Raw genomic sequence first — 24,743 nt, forward strand, 5'->3', positions numbered from 1 at the left:
CATGTATGCAGAGATACTCCAAGTGTGAGCACATTTCATGCCTGAGGCCAGAGCAGGGATGCGCAGAGTACTCTCTAGGGGAAAGGCAGGCTATTGATCTGTTGAAAAGTCTCATGGGGTAGTTAATATTCATTACCTTGGTGAATTTACCAAAGTTCAGGGTTTGGTCTCCATTATCGTGGGGATTGAGACTTGAGACTTGGCACAATGAGAGTGAATTTGACTCTTTAAAAAGATTTTTTTGGGGGGGGTAGGGAGGGCGCCTGGATGGCTCAGTCGGTTAAGCATCCGACGTTGGCTCAGGTCATGATCTCATGGTTCGTGAGTCCAAGCCCCGCATCAGGCTCTGTGCTGACGGCTCAGAGCCTGGAGCCTGCTTCGGATCCTGTGTCTCCCTCTCTCTCTGCCCCTGCCCTGCTCACATTTTGTCTCTGTCTCTCAAAAAGTGAATAAACATTAAAAAAACATTTTTTAAAATGTTTTTATTTATTTTTGAGAGAGAGAGAAAGACAGAGCATGAGTAGGGGAGAGGCAGAGAGAGAGAGAGAGAGAGAGAGGGAGACACAGAATCTGAAGCAGGCTCCGGGTTCTGAGCTGTCAACACAGAGTCCGATGCGGGGCTTGAACTCGTGAACTGCGAGCTCATGACCTGAGCCGAAGTCAGAAGCTCAACCGACTGAGCCACCCAGGTGCCCCAAGAGTGAATTTGACTCGTAAAGAGAAGTTCAAATAACCCTAATTTAGAGGTTAAAAAATATTATCACAGATAGCAAAATGTTTATTTATATGCAATAAGAAATGCCTGTTACAGGGAGAAAAACAGTCACAGAGGTTTGCTTGGTGAGTGTGGGATTAGGAAAAGACCAGGTAAGTCAGCTGAATGTTTAGTGGAATTGGGCTACAGTGAAAATGGTCTTGCTGGTCCCTCCTTCCCTTTCTCATCATTTCTGGTTGGTCCACTGCCTGTGTTGCCTCCTTTTCCCGGTATCCACAGCTGCCCTCCTCCCCTTCAGCCTGGGCTGCTAATCTTAAGAATTTTTGACCTTCAAACAGCAGTCTTGCAGGCTTGGGAACCTCACCATCTCTTCAGGGCGATCTTGTGGGTCTCTGCTTTGATCCCATATATACATGGAGTTTAAATTTTAACTCTCAGAGGACAATTTCCTTCTACTTACTTCTAAGTTCTCAAGACAAGCCTCAGGGTAAACCTCGAGTAGGCTGTTACATAGACGTGTACCGTCAAAACCAGAACATGAACAATCTTTTCGCGGTAGGGAATAAAAGGTGATGAGGAGAGGGTGCCATTCTGGAGCTGACCGATGTGACTCAGCAAAAGAGACTGAAGAAGTTAACGTTAGTAAACAGGAAGTCAACGTGTGAAACCTTAAAAGCAGGGCTGAGTCACTCAAGATACAAAGAACCCAAATGTGCAGTCAGAGTGCATTTGGTGCTCAAATAACTCGCAAGATGACATACGAATGGCTGTGCAGGTGTGCCTCGGTAATCCTATGAAAGGGTAACCTTTGGAGAGATCTAGAAGCATTACCCTAAGACAGGTGGAGCTATCTCCTTTCTCCATCACATGTGTTCCCTGTCCCAAACAGAGAGCTTAGTCAAGAGGAAGAGAGTGTCTGGCAGACTGAGAACAGCTCTCCTTTAATGAGACACCTTTCTGAAGTAATCAAGTTTGAAGCACTTCTCTTCCTATCATTTCAGGGTAAGTGGAGATTTATTACGTGCAGAGGGTCAGACAGTAGGACTAATTCTGCTACCTGGTTCTGGACTGGTTTAGTCACTCACCTGAATGCGTATCCGTTTAGTTCTTGCATTATATTGGTCCTAATTGCTTTTAGGGCTGTCATGTTGTGTTAAAAATGGTTGGACGTAAAGTGAAGCATGAAGCTCTTTTCAGTATCTGTGGAGAAGGCAAATGTGATCCGTCCACAGTCGCAAAGAAGGGAAACAGTGGGATCATTTAGAATGACAGCAGCCAAGCATATTCCCCTACAGTCTTTGAGCAGTTTTTAAAATCTAGGTATTTACCTCCTTTTGGCTCTCAGCTTTTCTTAGAGGCCATAGAGGGACTCAAATAATCTCTCAAAGATGAAATTACCCAAACTAAAACACTATAATTTTTTTTAATGCTTGTATTTATTTTTGAGAGGGAGACAGCATGTGAGTGGGGGAAGGAGCAGAGAAAGAGGGAGACACAGAATCCGAAGCAGGCTCCAGGCTCTGAGCTGTCAGCACAGAGCCCGACGCGGGGCTCGAACTCATGAACTGAGAGATCATGACCTGAGCGGAAGTCGGAGGTTTACCGACTGAGCCACCCAGGCACCCCCCAAGCTAAAACACTATATACTTTTAGTCTAGTTTGGGAAGATTTTGGTATGTTTCATAAAATACTACTTCCCTGGGAGGATGAGGGATACTTTTCAATTGTGGGCTCCATCATCAGTACTCGTCAAAATAAACTGTTGATCTTCCAGTCAAAGAGTCACCAGATGTACCATAGCTGTTGACAGAAGCTTCCTCTCTGGCGGTCTTATCTGGTTTGACTATTGGATGGGAACAGCATGGAGTCTAAAATCAAAACAAGTCTCAGGTTTTAGTGAAAGTTTTCAGGATACTCACCAACTGTAATCAGAGGGCATCTCAGTAGTCCTTTGGCTAGATTAAAGAGACTAGCAACCGTATATTCCATAGATTTGGAATTTAGATGAAATGTATAATACCTTCTAAAAAATGCTTATTTATTTATTTATTTTGAGAGAGAGAGAGACAGCAGGGGGGAGGGGCAGAGAGGGAGAGAGAGAATCGCAGTCTCCTTGCTGTTAGTGCAGAGCCGGATGTGGGGCTCTGTCTCATCAGCTGTGAGACCATGACCTGAGCCAAAATCAAGAGACGGATGCTCAAATGACTGAGCCACCCAGGTGCCCCTAATGGTGACTCCAGAGTCTCAATTTCCCCTCTTTCTTCTCTTAGGAAATATAGTCTGGGATTTATGGGTCAAAATCAGTATATTGTTAATGAATCAAAATGACACAAAATGGAATACCGAAACAACCTGTTTACTACTTACTTTCAAAGTGGTGCTATAATTTTAATTAGGTTCCTTTTTAACCCAGTGCATCTGCTCGTCTGAGTATTTCTAGTAGAGTAATCTTGGTGACTGATTTCTAAGAACCATGACAACAAACAACAACAACAACAAAACAAATAAAAGCATCCACCTTTATGTGAATGTAAGAAAACCCAATGGTGGCACCTAGAAATGAGCACTATTTATCCTCTGGAACCCAAATGAAATATGGAGGCTGAGATTGACTCTTTGGTTTCTGACTGTTGACGGAGAAGCCTGAATGACTCCCCCCATCCTCCACCACCAAATTAGAAATTGTCAGAACTCTAATCACGAATCAGGGGACAGTCACGGTCAAGGACAGTGAGACCCTTGGGTGCCCTTACTGAGTTGCACTCTGGTCTTCAGTTCGCAGTTCACACTGTAGGATTCATAAAAAACAATCCTAAGACACTTACTGTCCTTTTCTATTAGATGTTTTTAAGGGTGGCTTTATCAGTGGCTTTCAGAATTGCTCTTTTATCAGAATCAATTGAATTGCTTTTCAACAGTGCAGACTTTCAGGCCCACCTCAAGCCTATTAAATCTGAATTTCTGAGCGAGGGATTGGGACAATGTGTGTTACAAAAGTATCTTCACAAGGGATCTGATGCAGCTGAGAAGGATACGCTGACACAAGGTCCTTCGACACAGATCACCCCAAGTTCTCTCCAGGCTCTGTGCCAGCCCCAGTGGTCCTACTTCTGGGCAGATAAGTTTATTTTTATTTCCTGGATATCGTAATTCATATAACTGATTGTGTTCCTCTTTTTGCATCGACTGATGTGAAGCATAAAGGCAAATATGGCTCCTTTGAGCAACAGTGTGGGAAGAAAATTGTGGCCCTTTGGGTATTAACACACCTGTCTTCATCATTCTTCAAAGCTCTCATTTCCCCTTTGCCTCGGTTTCTTTACCAAATTATTTCTTTGTTTATAATTTAAAAAGTTCTTTTTTTACCTTTTTACCCCCTTCACCCGTTTCTCCTCCCCCCCAACTCCCCACCTCTGACAATCTCCAATCTGTTCCCTATATCTATAAGCGAGAAGATTCTGCATAGAAGAGAGATCATATAGTATTTGTCTTTGTCTGACTTATTTCACTTAGCATAATGTCCTCAAGGCCCATCCATGTTGTCACAAATGGAAAAATTTCATTCTTTTTTATGGCTGAATATTATATATATATATGTATATATATATATATATATACACACATATAGAACAGATAAAGAAATTATATATATATATATGTGCATACATATATATATGTGTGTGTGTGTGTATATATATATATATATATATATATAATTTCTTTATCTGTTCTTCCATCAATGAACACTCAACTTCTTTCCATATCTTGATCATTATAAATGATGCTTCAATGCAGATATTTCCTCTCAAGTTAGTGTTTTCCTTTTATTCAGGTAAATACCCAGAAGTGGAACTTCTGGATCACATAACATTTCTACTTTTAATTTTTTCAGGAAAAATATTTTTATTTTCATATTTTGTTTTACTGAAGGTATTTTTATACATTGCCTTAAACCCTCTTTGGAACAAAGTGACATCAGTAAATAATACTATTTATAGACCTTGATGATTCTTTCTTAACTTGAGTTGGAGTGTTTGCACTTACTGTTTCTTATTTTATTTTATTTTATTTTAAAGTTTACTTGTCTATTTTGAGAAAGGGAGAATACCAAACAGGCTCCATGCTGTCAGCACCGAGCCTGAGGTGGGGCTCAAGCCCACAAACCACGAGACCATGACCTGAGCCAAAATCAAGAGTCGGATGCTTAACCGACTGAGCCACCCAGGCGTCCCACTGGTGCTTATTTTAAAAATGCAGTTTAGGGGGCGCCTGGGTGGCTCAGTCGGTTAAGCGCGACTTCGGCTCAGGTCATGATCTCGCGGTCCGTGAGTTCGAGCCCCGCGTCAGGCTCTGGGCTGATGGCTCAGAGCCTGGAGCCTGTTTCAGATTCTGTGTCTCCCTCTCTCTGACCTTCCCCTGTTCATGCTCTGTCTCTCCCTGTCCTAAAAATAAAACGTTAAACAAAATAAAAAATAAAAAAAATTAAAAAATAAATTAAAAAAAAGTGCAGTTTAGGATAAAATCCACGGCAGAAATCACAGCATAAACCTGGCTGAAGGTGGAGCCTGGCTAAGGCCTTGCTTAATCACCTTTTGCCCTTTGTGAGAGTGTGAGTGGAGTGGGGGTTATATCGTTTGCCGGACCTCATTTCCATAAAAAGAAAACGCCATAGTCTTCTAACTTTTATTCAGAATGAAATCAGCATAGTAAAAATACAGCAGTTATAGATGTGGAAAAGAACTTGATTCCTTGACAAAATCAGTCCTAAGGGTCAGGAGTGGTCCCTGACTGAGTTCCACTTAAACGACACCCAACTACATATGAAGACAAAGTGGCCTCTGGAACATCTTATGAAAACACAACAAGCCAGCTGGTGGATCCAAGAAAATCACTGGTGGTCGTAGTTTGCATGAGATGGGGCAAGCTTGCTTTTAATCCAAGCCTGGTATTTCTGGGTTATTAGGGTGTAGATTCCAGGCTTCTTGGGATGGCCACATTGATGACCTCCAGAGACTAAAGCATGGAAGGCACCTTTGCAAACCAAGGGGCCACCCGAGTCACCCTGGAAAGAAGAAAATAGACAGATACTTGGTAAGAAGCTGTTGAACTTTTTCTACCACCAATTATTGATTATTCAAAGGATTATTACATGGGCCCTTGGTTTGGTCGTATCCTGAAAGAGGGCCGATACAGCCTCTTTCTCAGTATGGGTTGCCTCCGTTTCTGGCCAGGACAATGATTCTGTCCATCTGTCTGCCTGTCTGTCTGTCTGTCTGTCTCTCTCTCTCTGCCCACGTCTCTGTCTAGGACTACATGTAAAAACAACCTTTGGTAATCCGTGACTATAGAACTTTAATCCTTAAGGAATGAGTAAGTGCAAAGTTTAAAATAACCCACTGAAATGAGAGAAATGTTTCAAACTGTAAATTTCATGTTGGTGCTCCTGGATCTGAAATCAAGTTGCTATAGGAACAGGCAGTAAAGAGAAATATATTGTAGCAAATATGTTGGTGGCAGGGACTCTATCTTACTTTTTTCCCTTTTTGCATTCTCGCGTAATTGAACGTAATGCCCTACACGTACACAACACTTCGCGAAGACTTGCTCAATGAACTGATTCCAGAGGACTCGGTTAAACATGTAACTAAGATCTGTCAAGGAAAGTGACAGAATGATAAGAGGGGGCTTTCAAGTCTGGAAAGCGACCTTTGCCTCTGCTGCCACTCACATTGCAAATCACAGCATGTTGTGCTCTGGTCAGCCATGACAATAGAGGTGTAGGGGGGTGACAGTGTTGGGACACTTCAGATACACGTGGTCTCTGAAATCATTATACCCTCCCCTTGATAATGCTTAATACAGCATGATGCGAATAGTGCATTCTAATGTCTTAAAGATCAGAAATTCATCTGCACCATTTGTCACTTGTAAACACGAATACCTGTGGTTTTTTTGGTTTTGGTTTTTTTTTTTTTTTTTTTTACTGCCTCAGGAAACCAAAGATTCTGAAAAGTATAACTATGGTTCCTTTTAGTCACTTTATCAACATTATTGAAGAAACACATACTATATATTTCAGGTGCAGTCTGTTATCCTGATTAACAAATTTATGTATTTATGTATGTATGTATGTATGTATTATGTATGTATGTATGTATGTATTTATTCTTTCTTAAGTAGGCTTCCCACTCAGTGTGGAGCCCAGTGTGGGGCTTGAACTCACAACCCTGAGATCAAGATGACCTGAGCTGAGGTCAAGAGTTAGACACTTAATCGACTGAACCACCCAGGCACCCCCTGATTAACAAATATTTGGAGGGTGCTTATGTCTGGGGGAAGTTCTTATGACTCATTCACATGGGAGGATGAGAAAGAACAGAGAACTCAGTGGAGAAATGGAGAGGAACTTTCTGGGGTTGTGATTTTGTGTTCTCCTTACCTCCCCTCTGGGCTGGGGAGCGAACGGAGCCTTTGATTGCACACAACACAGCACTCTGAGATGCCCGTTTGCCTGATAATCTCTTACCTGGCAGGAATCTTTGTGGCCTCTGTCATCTCCTGCACATATCATGCCTTTAGTTATAACAGGGCTGTGGTTGTAATAACTCGGGCTGTTGCAAAGTTTTCGACTTATGACAGTAACGGTGACTTCATGCAGGGTATCAGAGATCCTTAAAAATTCTGGGTCGGTGGCTCCCCAGCCAGTAACCTGGCATTTTGTTCCAGCTCTAATATCATTTTTGGAGCTTGGGTGCAGCAGCTGAACATGTTGGTTGAGTGTTGCAGCCGTGTGAAGCTGACAGATTGAAAAGAGAATAAATAATCATTCGTTCCCAGTAGTATTCTGCTATTAGTCTAAGCGATGTATGTGTGGTCCCTTTGGTCTAGGAAGGCATCCCTCTTCTTGAATCTACTTTGGTGGTAGCCTGCAGCTGTATTTGTGGCTGTTGCTTTTCTGAAATGCTCCCCATTCCCTGTAGAGCTCAATGAGGCTTGGGGAGGGAGCTTACACAGAGCAGGAATTTTTGCCCAGTCTTAAGCAAACTGGCCTTTGCTCTGCATTGGATGGGTTTCTGTGGAATAACATCCATAGGTCATGACTTTGAGGGCTGGGCTGTTTCCGCTGGATAAGACCCTTGAGTATGGTCTAGACTGAGTTTGGACTAGACTAAGTATGGTCTAGACTAAGATATAACTCACTTCCGTGTCCCTGAATTCACTTGGTTGGCTCAGTTGTATAAAGGACTTGTATTTTTCATTTGCTAATGATAAAAGCATTTGGGAAAAAAGCTTTCAGTGGGGATCCTTGGGCTTGCTGGGATGTTCCCTTCCCACATGTGTGAGCATCATGGCTGCTTTTCCTTGTATAAACACAGCCCTCATGCATTTGTGATCAATTCTTGTTTCTTTTAAGGCTGTATATAGAGTAGAATGGGCCTTTATAGAATATGTCACAGTTACCTCAGACGTGGGGATGATGCTAACAAGATGCTTTTGATTGACAACTTAACAACTGAAATATGCTATGCTATATAAGAATGCTGGAGAAATTGAAAGAAGGCAATACTACATACCTGAATTAGCATAATATCATTTGATTTACGATATGATGTAAGTCTTGAGAATGGTATGAATTTTTTAATATCAAACATTTGTTTGGAGGCCTCATTCTTTGAGAGAGAGTGTGCTCCTAAAATCACTTTGAAAAGCTGGACTTTGTGATTCCTAAAAAAGAGCAGAGAATAGAAGGAACAGAATAAGTACCAAATACCCCAATGGGGGGTAAAAATGGTGGACAAAGAACAAGGACCGTCTCCAAGGTAACACATCTAGGATTAGGTGGAGTGACAGAGGTCTTTGTGGGCCCAAGCATGAATGGACAATATCAAAGGCCAAAGGTCTGCTCTCAGACTCACCCCAATTCAAAATTCCATAGTATTGGAAAAGGATATCAGAACTTATACCCTACTGTGGGGAAAAGGAATGAAGTTCTAACTGACTGAGATCAAGTTTACAACAAAATTATGTTAATTTACGTAGAAATACATTCTATTTCTTGAGTTGTGGGTTGAAATTTATATCCATCAATGTTAATTTTTTTAATTAAGGTAAAATATACATAAACATAAACTTTAAACCATTTTGAAGCGTACCGTTCTGTAGCATTAAATACACTTACACTGTTGTTCATGTCTCACTGCCATCAATCTCCAGAACTTTCTCATCTTCCCAACGTTAAGTGTTTTAATAACTAAAAGGTAAAACTCAACTCTGCATTTGCTAATCTTGTATATCTAGACCTCATCTCAGGGCCATTTGGAGAATAAGATCCATTACATGGCTGTCAGATAAGCTATGTTCTGTCCCTTCAATTAGAAAGGGTATTTGGACAAGAAAGGGAAAATGTTCCTCAAGGTGAAAAATAATTGCTAATTTGAAATAAAGACACTGTAGGGTTGGTAGACATTGAAAATTCCATTCTGGAGATTTAGAAGATATAAACAGGTGAGTCAGATAAAGAAACAATAGTTTTGTTTTGTTTTGTTTTGTTTTGTTTTGTTTTGTTTTACCCCTGGTCACACACAGTTGTAGTACCATTGTTTCAATAGTGCCACAATTGATTTGATTTACTGCATGTTGGACAAAATTACATTTACATCTAGTTATGACAATAGAAACAATTTTTTTTAAGATCTTGACAAAACCTTGGGGCTTTTGGCATACTGTAAAAAAATCCCATTTTAACATGTGCCTTTAGGAAGCCACTTCAAATCCTTTAGGAAGGAAGGAAGGTTATGAAAGGACATTTGTTTACATACAACTATTTCATTGTCACTTGACAAAGGGATCAAGACAGATTACAATAAAAACATCCATACCCACATGAGTCAGACGGAGAAAGACAAATGGTTTTTGCTTGTATGTGGAATCTAAAAAACAAAACACACGAACAAACAGAAACAGATTCATAGATACAGAGAACAAACTGGTGGTTGTCAGAGGGGAGAGGGGGGGATGGGCAAAATAGGTGAAAGGAATTAAGAGGTACAAACTTTCAGTTATAAAATAACTCAAGGGGATGAAAAGTACAGCATAGGGAATATAGTCAAAAATATTGTAATACCTTTGGTAACAGATGGTAATTACACTTATAGTGACCATTTCATTGTGCACGTAATTGTCGAATCTCTATGTTATACATCTGAAACTAATATAACATTGCATGTCAACTATACTTTAATTAAAAATTAAAAAACCACACATTCCCATACCTACAGATTAATAAAGATTAATAAGAATTTTTTAAAAATACAAAAACATATAGGAAAAGGAAGAAAGTGTTGTTTCAGCTTTGAAGAATAAGCTCATGACTATGGTAGGGTAGTTTTGAATATGGTGGGACTGTGGCTGCTGGGAATGATCACTGTTCAGTTTCTACCAAAAGAGTTTATTTTGGTTTATTTGGGGAATTTCAGCTCTATTTGTTGAAAAGTTTTCCTATTGCAAAATCAGGATGGGGATGAGATTTCTCAAAGGATGTGGATCAGATTTCCTAGGATTGATTCAAACTCAAATTCAACATACTCATTAAATCCAAACTTTGGGGGTGGGGGTGGGGAGGGTAGAAAATGATACCAAAGCCCCGGGACTACTGCTTTAACAGAAAAGTTGGATACATGCATAAATAACTAACACAAGGAAGCCTGTGAGGTTCAAATGCAGGGTGTGGAAGATGAATTTTGATTAGGGGATGGATGCCGAAAATTTTTCTGATCTTCCTCATCTTTTACCAATTTCCTTGATGAGTTAATGCCTTTGAAATGTTTTGATTATTTTCATTTCCACTGGGACATGTTAATATCAAAAACAACCCAAGCAGACCACGAACGCTCTCTGACTTCCCATTTCCGGGTACACTTCATCTGTAATCTATACTACAAAGGTCAATTTTTCTTCCCACAGAATACCTGGAATTACCTGAGTTCTAGGTTCCCCCTCCTTAGCTAAACCCACGTCTGAATTCACATAGAAAAGAAGTCATGATACCGGCGTTTTTCATTCATTTGTTTGTTGTAGGGTTTTTCTTGGACCACCTGCTTCAGAATCATATGGAGATGTGTGTTTATATTTTTTTAATTTTTTAAAGTTTATTTATTTTCAGAGTGAGGGAGAGAGAGAGAGAGAGAGAGGAAGAGGGAAGACAGAGAGAGTGAGAGAGAGTGAGAGAGAATCCCAAGCAGGTTCCGTGCTGACAATGCAGAGCTTGACACGGGGCTCAAACAGTGAGATCATGACTTGACCCAAAATCAAGAGACGGACACTTAACTGACTGAGTCACCCAGGTGCCCTTGGAGTGTTTAAAACAAAATACAGCTTTCTGAGTCCCACCCTGGACTTACCTGGAACAGAACTACATGCAGAACAGGAACAAAAATATTGTTTGCAGTTTTTTCTTGACATCCAGGCTTCTACTGAAACACCCTCACTATTGGGCCTAAAGATAACCCTTTTACTCTTCTCAGTATTGCTCAAGTTGATGTGCTGTATACTCCTCACTGGTAAAAGGGTTCTTTGGCCAAAGGTGACACACATGATAAGTAGGGAAAGCAGGACTCAAACCCAGCTTTCGTGATTTCAAGTCCAGTGCTCTTTCCATGACACCTCTGTAAGCCCCATGCCAAGCCCCTTTGAGACTCTTGTTTCCTCTGCCATTTGCCTTGGCACTGAGCCATGTTTCTGCTTAGACACTCCTCCAGGGCAGACAAAGACAGGGTCCTTATTTCCTGGAGGTCTCTTTAGTCTAAGAGAGGAGGGAATTACCTGGTTGTCAGAGAGGGGCTATTACAGTCCCATCCTCAACACGACTGGATCATCGGACTTGTGCCTCAGTGACTACCATGGAAAGTACAGATAATAACGTAATGACATTATATGCCATTTACTAGGTTATTGTGGTGTATCAGGTTTTGTGCTAAGCATTTTACATATTTTCCCTCATTTAAACCTCACAGCAGTCCTGTGAGGGAGGTATTACGATTATCCCCACTTTTCAGATGAGAAGACTGAGACGCAGGTAAATTAACAAACTTGCGAAAGTCCCACAGACATTAAGGGGAGGCTCCAGGATGCAATGCAGGCAGGACTGAAGTTCAGCTGGTTTGAGTCTGGGGTCTGAATCCTCACCATTTACTCTGGGTGCCCCGAGTTGTCTGAGGTGGGATGAGGCCATGTGGAAGGAGCGGGGGTGGGGGGGACGGGGAGGGGGGCGGCAGTCATCTAATTACAGCCCAAGCAGGTGAGAGGAGGGGTGCTCCGTGAGGGAAGGCATTAAGAGGGGATTCAGGAAGACGGTGGACAAGAGTTGGTGAGAATTTTGCTTCTGATAAATCGAAAGACTGAAAATAAGATTAGACAAAAGCCTTTTTACTGGTTTGCTTTTATAGTTGGCATGGCAACTAGTGGAGGGGCCAAGAGACGCAGTGGGGAACGGCTAGTGAGATGGGGGCACCCCAGGTTTGGCCTCCTTCACAGTTTTGCTGAAAGAGGGGCCTGGAATTAGTAAGCTATTCCCCCAGGATGCTTGGGAGTACATTTGTGGGAAGCCACCATTAAACTATTTCATAAATATTTTGGATTTCATAAAGCTTAATATTTTTCTAAGCATCAATCCGCCTACATTTTTACACCCAAGTGTCCTGTACAGGAAATGTGATCCACATATTCTGGAGTTCTTTAAACTCTGGCCATTGAAAATGGTATTTAGCAAGAGTTGGTTTTTCTTTCTTTCTGTCTTTTTTTTAAATTTAATTCCAAGACCTCTCTTCCCTAATTTGTCAGTTTGAGGACCCACTCCTACTGAGTTAAGTTCATTTGACAAAATTTTAAATTCAAATTAATACTATTATTTTGGATAGCACTTTATGGCTTGTGAAGGACTTCACACACTGTGTTTTTGGCTTAGGAAAAAAAAAGTCCTCCAATTTCTCTCCTTCCTTCTATCTGGCCTTTGTTGAGCATTTATAATAAGTCAAGCTCTGTGTCTGGGTAGGTTAGAGTCCACTTGAACGTGTACCATAAGAATATTTGAAGATGTGCATATTTTGAATTGGATGAACATTTATTGGTAGTCACCCTCTGCCTAGCTGGTCCCCGGGGGCCACACATGCTTTGAATAGGGACATAAGGGTGACTTCTATGACAGCAAACCTTCATTTGAATGAGGTAGCCATTTTAAATTGGAAATCAGTGGCTTGCTATTTAGAAATAAAACAGAAGTCCTCACTTTCCACAGGCTTCAAAATTCCTAATTTGTGTCTAGTCTTATTAAAAGGGGGGCAAGTCAATTCAGTTGTTCTGCAGCCTGGAGAGCAAACCATTGTGGCCAAGAGATTCTTAAGTGAAGCGCTCTAATGTTCGTCAGGAAAGAAGTCCCCATCTCTTCTTGGCTTATGTGGGCAAGAAACATAAGGAAGAAACACAAACAACAACAAAAACAAATAAAAAACAAACAAAAAACACCCTCTCCCCAAACCAAACAAGTAAACAAAACAGCAGCAAACAGCAAATTGGTTTTCCATTGCTTTTCTTTTTGCAAAGGTTACAGCACCCCAAGAAGAGTGTTGGACTTTTTTTTAGCTGACGTAAGAGAATCACAGACCAAAATGTAGCATGAGAGGTTATGATCTGTCTTCGGAAAAGCTTTGTTCTAAGTATTCCAGAAAAAATAACTCTTTCTCTCCCTGTGCAAATCAGCTATAACTTTTCTGTTTTTTTTTTTTTTTAATTTTTTTTTTCAACGTTTATTTATTTTTGGGACAGAGAGACACAGAGCATGAACGGGGGAGGGGCAGAGAGAGAGGGAGACACAGAATCGGAAACAGGCTCCAGGCTCCGAGCCATCAGCCCAGAGCCTGACGCGGGGCTCGAACTCACGGACCGCGAGATCGTGACCTGGCTGAAGTCGGACGCTTAACCGACTGCGCCACCCAGGCACCCCAAACTTTTCTGTTTTTAACTGGGAAGTCTGTTGTCCCTCTCCAGCTGTGATTCCCAAACTGTGGGCCTCAGGCCTCTGGGGTGGAAGGTGATGCAGAGGCATTAACATAAGGGGTCTAAAAATCCATTTAACAAAGCAGGCTTCTTGTACACATAACAATAACAGCTGCGATTTATTCGTACTTACTCTGTGCTAAGCAGACCAAAATCTTTAAAATTTTTTTTAACGTTTATTCATTTTTTGATAGAGAGAGACAGAGCGTGAGTGGGGGAGGGGCAGAGAGAGAGGGAGACACAGAATCCGAAGCAGGCTCCAAGCTTCCAACTGACAGCACAGAGCCCGATGCGGGGCTCGAACTCACGGACCGTGAGATCATGACCTGAGCTGAAGTCGGACGCTTAACTGACTGAGCCACCCAGGCGCCCCAGCATACTAAAATACTTAAATAGATACTATTTAATCCTCAAAACCCCACAAAGTAGGTACTGTTATTATTACTACCCTTTTGTAAAACGGGAAAGGGAAGGTGCAAACTCAAGTTGTCTGAAAAGTTCTGGAATGCCACTCTCCAACTACTACTGTTGCTGTCTTCCCTGGCATTACACGGAGGACTTGGATTTGTCCAATGGCTTGCCTGGGAAGGGTGGCCCAGCTCTCCCTGAAAAGGAAAACTCAGGGCAGAAAACTTGGGTGTGCAAGAGGCTAAGTGAGCTCCACCAGTTGGTCAGTGATCACAGCAGCTAAGGGTAGATCAGAATCTTGCCATTCACATGGCACAACACGGATGGACCTAGAGGGTATTATGCCAGGAGACAGAAGCCAGAGAAGGACTAATACCTTATGATTTCACCTACATGTGGAATGTAAAAAACAGAAACAAAAACAGTGAACCAATAAACAATAACAACAAAAAAGAGAGAAACAGACACAAAAATGTGGCGAACAAAATGGTGGTTGCCAGAGGGAAGTGGAGGGGGGGCTGGACAAAATGGGTGAGGGGGATTCCTAAGTCACGGGGATGATGAATACAGCATAGGGAACAGAGTCAGTAATATTGTAATGCACTTAATCGTGTTGAGCCTGTCAGAATATATTTAATTTTTGCATCACTGTGTTGTACATCTGAAACTCCTTTAATATTGTATGTCAACTCTACTTCAACTAAAAAATACGTATGTATATATGAACAGAACTGTCATGGATACCCCTTGATATCACATGTGTATTCATCAAACGTTTCTGTGCTCATCACATTTAGAATGCTCAAAAACAAAATTGTCTCCCGGGACAGGGGAGCTTCTCTTTTGGCCAGTCGAGGTAGAACACGAAAGCCCAGAGCAGGGACTCACCGGGAGCGGCAGTGGGCTGCCGAAAGCACCCACTGTGGGTGGATCAGCACTCCACCGCAGACATGGTGGCCGCTGTACTGGATGGAAGCCATGAATGGCCTGGAATGTGGCGACACTTCTCTCCCTCCAATAATCTCCGTGCTGAAACCTGCAGAAGAAAACCCAAAGATTCAATCAACATGAGAGATCTGAGCAGATTATTTCACGTCATTCTTCTTTTGACAGTAAATATATCATTTCAAGGATGAAAAAAAACGAAAAACCCTACAGTCACCTAAAAGTTATTACAATTTTACTGGTAAACAATTGTAAAACACATTTAATAATATTTAATGATATATTGGTTTAATCATATGTAATTTAACAATGATATAATCAACAGAAGAATTTAATCGTGCAGTTTAGAGGGATAGACATGGTTGTGAGAAATCATTTCATTTATAAGAAACAACACAATCACTTAGAAATTCATTTAACGCTCAGATGTGGGAAGTATAGGAGATACTTACACTCTGGAGTCATAGAAACGCCAGCTGTTAGGAAAATTAGAGAAAAGTAAAACTCCATCATTTCAAAGCCTTGATTTAAGAAGCGCAGGTGAAATATCCTGACTGCACTGGCAAAAGAAAGAAGATTCTGAAGACTGAGTGTTGATTTTGAAAGTTTTAACTGTCTCACCACAAGTGCTCCAGAAGTAAGGTTTTTTTCACACCTATGTGTGAAAGTGTACATCTGTTTGAGGAGATGGGATCCAAGGTGTTAACACTTTTTTGATGTGTTATGCGATAACGATCTCATTTCCTGTAACATCTTCGATATCTGAGTACTCGTGTTATAAAAGGTGAAAGAATAATAAATATCCAAGAGCTTAATGAAGTGGCAAAGTCCCAAGGTGTTTATTGCTCTAAATCAATACTTACTATTTTCCTGGCAGAAAATGGTGCCTATCATATTTGGTTTCTCACCATTTTTCATTTGGACATAGATGTATTAGGTAGAGAGACATGGAACTTTGCACGGAGCATGATTGCATTGCAATAAGGCTTGGTTGAAACCTGAACACCATCCAGAGAAAACCAGCTATATTTTGTAGCAAACTTATTCGTAGTCATGCCGTTTACTTTAAATTTGACTAAATCTGGGTTAACTTTGGTTACATTTTGGCGGGGGGGGGGGAGATTTCATCATGTATTAGAAAGGAACATTAGCAACATATTTGTAATTTGGAGTCTCTCCTTTACCCATTTAAAAAAATTTTTTTTTAATATATGAAATTTATTGTCAAATTGGTTTCCATACAACACCCAGTGCTCATCCCAAACTCCTTTACTCATTTTTAACTGAAAATTATCATACGGTTTTCCAGGGCCTTGATAATAATATCTTTTCAAAATGAAAGACCACATTTTGTCGTTCTCCCCGGGAACAGATGATACTGTATTATACAGCCTTTCTATGGTACTTTCTCATCACCAGCAAAGCTATTAGACTTCATATTCCTCAAGATGCTGTTTGTGCTTCATGCTGATCAAGAGCATACATTTAAAAAAATTTTTTTTTCAACGTTTTTTATTTATTTTTGGGACAGAGAGAGACAGAGCATGAACAGGGGAGGGGCAGAGAGAGAGGGAGACACAGAATCGGAAACAGGCTCCAGGCTCTGAGCCATCAGCCCAGAGCCCGACGCGGGGCTCGAACTCACGGACCGCAAGATCGTGACCTGGCTGAAGTCGGACGCTTTAACCGACTGCGCCACCCAGGCGCCCCAAGAGCATACATTTTATAAGATGAGTACAAACAGGTAAATCAGGCACTGGAACCCCAATCCAGAGATACCGACCAAAATTTACCTTGAATTAACAGACCTTATTTTCTTTTCTCTAAGATACATGCGTCTTATCCTCTATTTTTGTCATCAAGGAGAATTGAAATCTAGAGCTATTATGCTTGGTAGATTGCAAGAGAGTCCTACCAAACTGGTGTTTTTTAGCATAAGACAGTGGGGAAAATAATAAACAATTTTATAATTGTATATTATATCTTATACTTCAAAAATATAAGTGAAGTGTCTTAAATTATTTCCAAAGTTCTCTTTACATGATCACTGATATCTTTTCAATTCTTATGTCTGTGAGGAAGGCAGGTCAATTATACTCACATTACAACTGAAGAAACAGGCTCAGGGATGTTAGGTAATTGATCTAAGGTCACACAGCATGCAACTGGGACCAAATCATTTGCCTGACCTGAAATACCTTGTTTGTTAACAAATACATTGCCAGAGCACAGCCTTTGAAAAAGATCCTGTTTTCACTTCACAAGGGTGCAGCACTGGTGAAGGTCTTCTGAGTGTCAAATAAGCAGAATTAACAAAACCAGTTCAGAGCAGCGACTTCCTGTTGCAGAGTCCCATGGGTGAGACAAGGAGCCAGATCAAGAAAAGCCACGTAATAAACCAAACTTGTTAATTCCAGCCAAATGTCCCTATGAATTTTCGAGTCGTCTTTATCACCGCTGATGTGCCTTAGATCCCTCACAAGCCACTTTTCCAAACTGTAAAGTGGACCTGATGACGCCAGCTCCCTACTGTGTTGGGAACATAAAGAAAATAATGTGTGACACCCGGCAGTGGTTTGAACTCTGAGGAGGAAATGAACTGTGTAAAAGACAGAACTTCATTTCTGGAGGGGTCAGGGGCATGGTGAAAAACATCTGTGGGCTGATTGTTTCTGTGGAGTGAGGACTCACATCCACATAGGTCCTTGCAAATGACAGGGCATTTTCAACTGAATTTCCAGGGAGGTGGCCGTCAGTCTTGTTTTGTGGATAAAGACCTGCTGGAGATGACCGAGTTAGCAGGTGGCTGCGTCAGTTCTTAAACCCTTATGTGCCGGTCCCAGGCTCCACGTTGCCTTCAACCTGATCACATGCCTGCCCTGCTTTGAGAAGTCTCTGGGGTTCAGGAGTGCTAAGCGGCAAGCTGGCTGTGCAGAGGGGGAAAGGATTTAGCCATATACCTTGCAATTTGACATGGGTGAGATTTAGTTCAGTCGGGAGGACCAGTCTCCTAACTCTTTCTTGTAGCTGAGCTGGAAACTTCTGAGAATCAGTTTGGTTCCTAGTAATGAGTCATTCGCTTTTGGCTTTTGGACCAAGGCACCGGTTAATAGTATCATTTGTTATTATATTCAGGATCCTGGATTTGAGAACAGTGAGTTGTGTAACATGATGAGCTCGGCGATCCAATTCATTTCTGGGTGTTGGTTTTGTTCTGTTGAGTCTGCTGTGGGGAGAGCCGTGTTTGCTTTGGATGGCTTTTGCAGCAGCTGTGCCGGGCTGAGAGTGCGTGAGGTGATGCTCAGCGCGGGACTGGCTTCGCGAATTAGGGAACGTGTGGCCTGCTTTTGCTACGTGGTGTTCAGTGGTCCTCATTGGTTGCTCTTGGAGGTGCCGTTTTTTGAGCACAGAGTTTTTGTTTTCTTTCATCCATCCTCTCTTTTGATCCTCCAATATTTTGGGAGACCCTTACAGAACAGCTGTCGGTCCAGAGACCGTGGGTGGTTCTCTCAATTCTCTCAATGGGGCTGTTTTTCCTTTACCAGCCTAAACACCTGCTTGGTCACTTTCATTAGCCACGCCCTCTAAAGCCACGCCACTCAAAACGTGGCCCCAGAACTGTCTCAGTCTGTGACCTGTTCGTTACCTATCTTGGGTAAACTGAGGACAGAAATTGAGAGTCAGTTTAGAAGCTCTTTATGGCCATTTACCGGGGCTCCATACTGCTTAATTTTAGTTAATGAAATGCTCTTTCATATGTGTTCCATCTAATCATAAAATAGGGCATATTTTTTTATGCCTATTATAAAATTTAATGTTTCTATTCACTTGTGTTACACTGAATAGAAGTATCAGTCCACAATGGACTAAAACTGAAACCAAACAAATTAACAAACAAAAAGCCAAAACAAAACAAAAACCCAAAACACACCTAGTCTTCCCTGAAGGTAGTTTGACCGCTGCTCTGTAGATACAGCTACAAAGCAGATCTGTTTCAAGCTTTTTCTGTCTCTTCCCTCTTAGCCTCCTTTGAAAAAATTTCCCAACACCAAGGCTTCTGAGACTCCCCTGGCTGTCCCATCCTTCTCAGCCCCAGGCATGTGAGATCAGGATTAGGCAGAATTCCCCTGGGTCCTTCCTTTATGGCCCACCACCCTACTAGCCTTGACTTCTGTTCAGTAATGGTTTAGCTCATTTGAGAAATGAATCTGCCAACAATTATGATGAAATTATGGCAGTTTTTAAAAAAAAAATTTTAATGTTTATTTATTTTTTGAGAGAGATACAGAGACAGAATGTGAGCGAGGGAGGGGCAGAGATAGAAAGAGAGAGAGAGAGAGAGAGACGCAGAATCTGAAGCAGGCTCCAGGCTCTTGAGCTGTCAGCACAGAGCCCGATGTGGGGCTTGAACCCACAAGCTGTGAGATCCTGACCCGAGCCGAAGTCAGATGCTTAACTGACTGAGCCACCCAGGCGCCCCGAAACTATGGCAGTTTTGAAAATTGGATGGGAACGGCCATTGGGGTGCTGTATGATGACATCATGTCCAAAGGTCCCAAGGCAATATATACGCAGCATCAGATTTCAGCCATCCCTGCCAGAGACTTCTTAAAATAAATGAGCTTGAGAAGAACCACTAAGGAAAGCAAAGTACCCCTTGACTCAGACCTGGGCTGGGGCTTTGGCCTGAACCTCAAGGGCAGAGGTTTTTCAGTGGTCTCAGTAGTCAACTGTTTCTCTTTGACAGAGAAACTGGGTGACCTGGGTTGCAGCATGTGCAGCACTGGTTTTTCCTAAGCTACTTAAAACCTTCAGAGACCTCCCCTTGGTGGAGCGGTAGTGGGGTGGGAGAGTGGGATGGTAGGAAATTTATCATGCCTTCCTCCATCTTAACTTTTCATCAAAACATATTTTGCCTCTGAATCACCTTCCTTTCTCAAACATGAATATATTTCCTACCCACCACTGCTGAGTGAAGTAACACAGTAGGCCTTTCACCTCCTCCTCCCTTAATTCCAAGTCAGCTATGGAACAACGAACAACGGCAGGGGATGAGAAGGGCAGTGGGTAAATACAAGATCTTGGCATAAAGAGCAACCGCAGGAAAACACTTGACAATGGCAGAGGGGGCTCCTAGTGCTCCTGGAGCTGGCTGCCTGGTCAGACACTGTCTTTACTTTCTTTTTGTTTTCTTTTTTATCTTCTTTTCTCTTTCTTTCTTTCTTTTTTTTTTTTTTTTTGAGAGAGAGACAGAGACAGTGTGAGTGGGGAGTGGGGGAGGGGCAGAGAGAGAGACAGAGACAGAGACAGAGAAAGAAAATCCCAAGCAGGCTCCATGCTGCCAGGGCAGAGCCCGATGCAGGGCTTGAACTCACGAAACATCGAGATCACGATCTGAGCCAAAACCAAGAGTTGGCTGCTTAACTGACTGAACCACCCAGCCTCCCTGACACTGTCCTTACTTGTCTCAGCTGGGTCTCCAGGCCACAAGCTGCCCTTCTGTGACATCTCTTTTTCTTTTCTTCTTCAGGGTGGCTTTTGAGGTTCATTTTCACTGAGCTGAAATGTTATGGGAGACATGAAGAAAGTTCCACATGGGGTGGTCCCTGTGATGTCCTGGACCTGATGCAGATCCAGAAAATCTTGCACTCACACTGTCTGCAATCTTTGTCCTAAAAGATTTACACATGTGAAAATCCTTTCACCGGGGATGACTGCCAAAGGAAGGTTTGTAGCCCTGACCTCTCTTCCCGGCACCAGGCCTGTGGGGACACTGGCCTTGCACAGAGGAATTGAGGACTTTTGAGCCTGGTGGGGTTTTAGGGAAAAAACTTGGGTCGGTATGTAGGTCAAGTCAAGGAAAGAGCCAGGTGATAAAAATCAGAAGAAAGGTGGAAGCAGGAAGGGAAGGGAAGGAAATAAACATGGAAGAGAAAGATGGAAACAATCATCTGAGGACGGAAGAGCACGTCCATTTATATTTGAACATCTCAGATACTGTGGTGTGTCCCAAGCCAAATATATCATCCTTCTACGACTGAAACAGATCTTTAAAAAGGGCTTGTGTTATTATTTTCAAAGCAAGTCAGTTGTTGGAACTAATCACAAGGGTTTCATAAAATAAATAAAGTCACAACAGACAAAATGGTAGGTATTTAAAAGGGGATGATCAGATTTGTTAATGAGAGAAACAATGCATTGGCCTAGCTGGAACTCAGAAAAATCAATTGTTTCGTTTAGATGAGGTCAAGTAGAAATTGTCACATACACTAGTTCTAAGTATGATAGCAATACTCTTACCAAAGGTTGGTGGCTGACCAAACAACACTCATGCACACACACACGTGCTCTTGAACTTCTCCATCTCCTGCCCCGACTATCACTGATTCCCTATCCTATTCTTTCTCACAAATTCCGGGTGGATCAAAGACTGTCTATGAAAAACTGAAATAGTTATAAACCTAAGTGAAATGCAGATTTAAAATACCGTTTGAGAGAGGAACGTACAAAGGACCATCAATGTTAGAGCGTAAAAAGTTTTATGACTTACGTAAGGGAAACGATAGGTAACATCCAAAGACATTCCAAAATGTTTGTCATTTGTATCGAAAAACATCCCCCCCAATAATATCTTTAGTATATGAAGTTGTCTTACAGATCAATCAAAAAAGATAAGAGTAGTAATAAGTGGGTTCAGTTGGTGAGCAAATCAATATAAATACAAAGAGTGCCTGGGTGGTGGCTCAATCAATTAAGCATCTGACTCTTGATTTCAACTCAGGTCATGATCTCACAGTTTGTAAGTTTGAGCCTCATGTCGGACTCTGTGATGCCAGCATGGTGCCTCCTTGGGATTCTCTCTCTCCTTCTCTCTCTCTCTCAAAAATAAATAAACATTAACAAATTAAATAAATAAATATATATATATACACAAATAAAATAATACTTTAGTTAGGTGTCTTCAATAGGGACCTATCAATAATATTTTAAGTAATTATTTAAAATTATATTTTAAAATCTTGGTGATTATAGGATAAAAAATAAAGCACATTGCACAGTTTTTGAAAGCTTAGTAAGTATAAGTTTGATATGCTAACAGCATAACAACAATAGCATGTACTGATGAAAAGACCACTGGGCTAAGAAGAGAGAAGTCAACAAAAGCAGAATCTACTAAATTCTCAAGGTTGACAGGTCAGTTGATGGATTTTTAGCAATGGTGTAATTGTGATATTTCTTTTAGGTCTTGAACTGTAAATCGTCTTTCCTTCTACTGATTCCTTAGTTCACCTCTTCTTCTCTCCAAAGTCCAAAATACATTCTATTCTCACCAGAATTTTGAATCACCAACCTTCTTGCAATGTGGCCATGTCCACTAGCTCTCTTCTACACACGCCTGACCTCTTTTCAGTCTAGACAAGACAGTCATGCTAACAAGGCCCATATATCAACTCCAGGTTTCTCTACTCTCTTAACTTTCTACTGTGGAACTGCCCAACTCCATGGCCCCCTTACCGTTTGCTTTCTCAGATGCTAGCTTAAGGAGTGCTGATGCAGAAAACGCGGTCCCCGAGTGGTCTACCCCATCAACTTAAGAGCAGGGTGTTCACTGCACTCTAGAAAGTCTTTCCCTCATCTCTTATCCATTCTCTAGGTCACAGGCCACAGGACACAATACCCTTTCCATGCCTTCTTCATCTTCCCCAGGACCCCATTTCCCACTTTACTAGATTCCATCGTGCTACCTTGTGCTTCAGAAGAAGTTGAAGGAGAATCTGTCCCTTTAACTCATTCTCTTTTCTTCCTGGTCAAGTGGGAATACCTCTGTAGAGGGACACCTCTATTCTTTACCCCATCTCCTGGGGACTTTATCTTTTAATTATTCTTCATACAGCAACTTGAATTTCTACTTGTTCACTAGCTCATTCCTTCAATATTCAACCGTCCATCCACCATCCATCCATCCCTACATTAATTTTGTTTATGAGCTTACACAGACCTATCCATTCATGAAAGATATTCACTTGAACATGTTCACTCCTCAGTTAATTACTCCTTTTCTTTCCTTCTTTCTTTCCGAATCAATTTCTCACTGTCTCTTGTCATCCTGACAAATTGGTTTTATTTCTCACTTCACTAGTGAAACGTATTTTCAGTGACTCTTGTTGGCTTTTCTCAGTCCTCATTCTTTTTGATTTCTTTGCATCCTTTTACTCTGCTGACCATCTTTTCCTTGAAGCATCCTCTATCCCTGACTCCTGATACCCTGTCTTTATATTTTTCACCGCTTTGATCACTATGCGTCTCTTTACTGCCACTTCCTCTTCCTGTTCTCCAACTTCTTTCTCGAAGTCTCTCTACTCTCTTCAGCCCAGCCTTTTCCAGAGTGTGTACCCATAGCACTAGCCATAGGTGCGATGATGCAGTTGTCCTGAAGCAAAAAGCATTCTGTTGTCCAAGCAGCTTCCGCAACAAATAGGCAATTCAACAAAGTTAAGTGTAGTTCTGGTCTTTAGGACTTCTTTTAGCCTTTAAATGGTAATGTGCATTGTTCAAACCCAGGGCGATATGTAGAACTAGAGAATGTTCAGTTTCTCAAACTTACTTTGCCACAGAACATTTCTTTTTACAGAATGTCTCAGGACACCTGAATTCTATAGAACTCATGATGGAAAAGAGTGCACGTCTTCAGTCTTCCACCTTGACCTCTCTTTATAATATTGCTTCAACAGCTTTTTCTTCTATGGCTCTCCTGTAGCCTCTCCTGCTCTCTTCCACATGCTGCGTTTCCTGATCATTCCAAGTGGAAGTGTTTTTCCCTCTTCCAAAAGCAAGAGGAAGGGTTAGACTTAATATTTCACATCTGGCTTGATATTATTATATTTATCATATCCAGCATATTCATCTGAGATCGTTAGCTTCTTGAGAACTGTGTCTATGCCCTTGGTACCAGCGAGAAAGGATTTCAGTTGCAAGTAGCATAAATCTCATCCTAGAGGGACTTAAACAACAAGGAAATTCACTTTCTCATATAACAAGAAGCTCAGGGGTAGGACAGCGCCAAGGTTGATTAATTCAGGAGTTCAATGTTACTATCAAGACTCAAGTGTGCATCCTCAGTCCTTGTGTTCACTAACCCCATGACCCCAGGCGTCCCTTTTGGGTACAAGGTTAAAGGGAAGATTAAAGTACACAGCATTTCCTGCAGGTGTATTTTAGGATGCCACGCCTTTCCCGGAAGCACGCAGGCACATTTCCCTCCCACAAATTAGGGGTTCTGTTGGCAAGGTGGGAATGAGCAGAAGGGAATTTATATCTCAGTGTCTTGCTCCACTCCCCACAGAGAACAATGCACACTCTACAGACTTGCTAAGTGAACAAATGAACAGATGGACGGTTGTGCCAAGTAATGTGTTTAGTCAAGATTTTATAACTTGTTACCTGTTGATTACTTTTCCTGACTTTTTAGGAAGAAGACTCAGAATTTATCTAAGAAGGAATATTCATAAGTGAGTAGTTATAGTTGCTAACTCCATATTTGAAATATTAAAGCTTTTGTCCTCCCTATACTCTTTATATCAGTAATATCAGGAACAAGGAATAGAATAGAGCCATTTTGAGTAAA

General features: G+C 41.6%; 2 protein-coding genes across 2 annotated transcripts in view; one reads left to right on the forward strand and one right to left on the reverse strand.

Annotated features, from left to right (window-relative positions):
* Positions 1-1,499: 1,499 nt before the first annotated feature.
* The window catches only part of ESM1 (endothelial cell specific molecule 1), a 47,719-nt gene continuing 24,475 nt past the window's right edge, over positions 1,500-24,743 (forward strand). The window contains exon 1 of the mRNA XM_047092599.1: positions 1,500-1,717. The gene's annotated coding sequence lies outside the window, so the exon portion shown is untranslated. The remainder of the gene's footprint in view (positions 1,718-24,743) is intronic.
* On the reverse strand, positions 5,385-15,702 carry GZMK (granzyme K). The gene is made up of 5 exons (XM_047092587.1): positions 15,571-15,702; positions 15,062-15,209; positions 8,290-8,440; positions 7,242-7,511; positions 5,385-5,777 (listed from the first exon to the last, which is right to left on the reverse strand). The coding sequence occupies exons 1-5, from the start codon at positions 15,629-15,631 to the stop codon at positions 5,604-5,606; spliced, it is 804 nt and encodes a 267-aa protein (XP_046948543.1). The 5' UTR covers positions 15,632-15,702; the 3' UTR covers positions 5,385-5,603.

Source organism: Lynx rufus, unplaced genomic scaffold (assembly GCF_022079265.1).
Source record: "Lynx rufus isolate CCGP_SWC_20201006 ecotype Redwood Valley unplaced genomic scaffold, mLynRuf1.p SCAF_1, whole genome shotgun sequence".
In the NCBI taxonomy this organism is placed as follows: domain Eukaryota; kingdom Metazoa; phylum Chordata; class Mammalia; order Carnivora; family Felidae; genus Lynx; species Lynx rufus.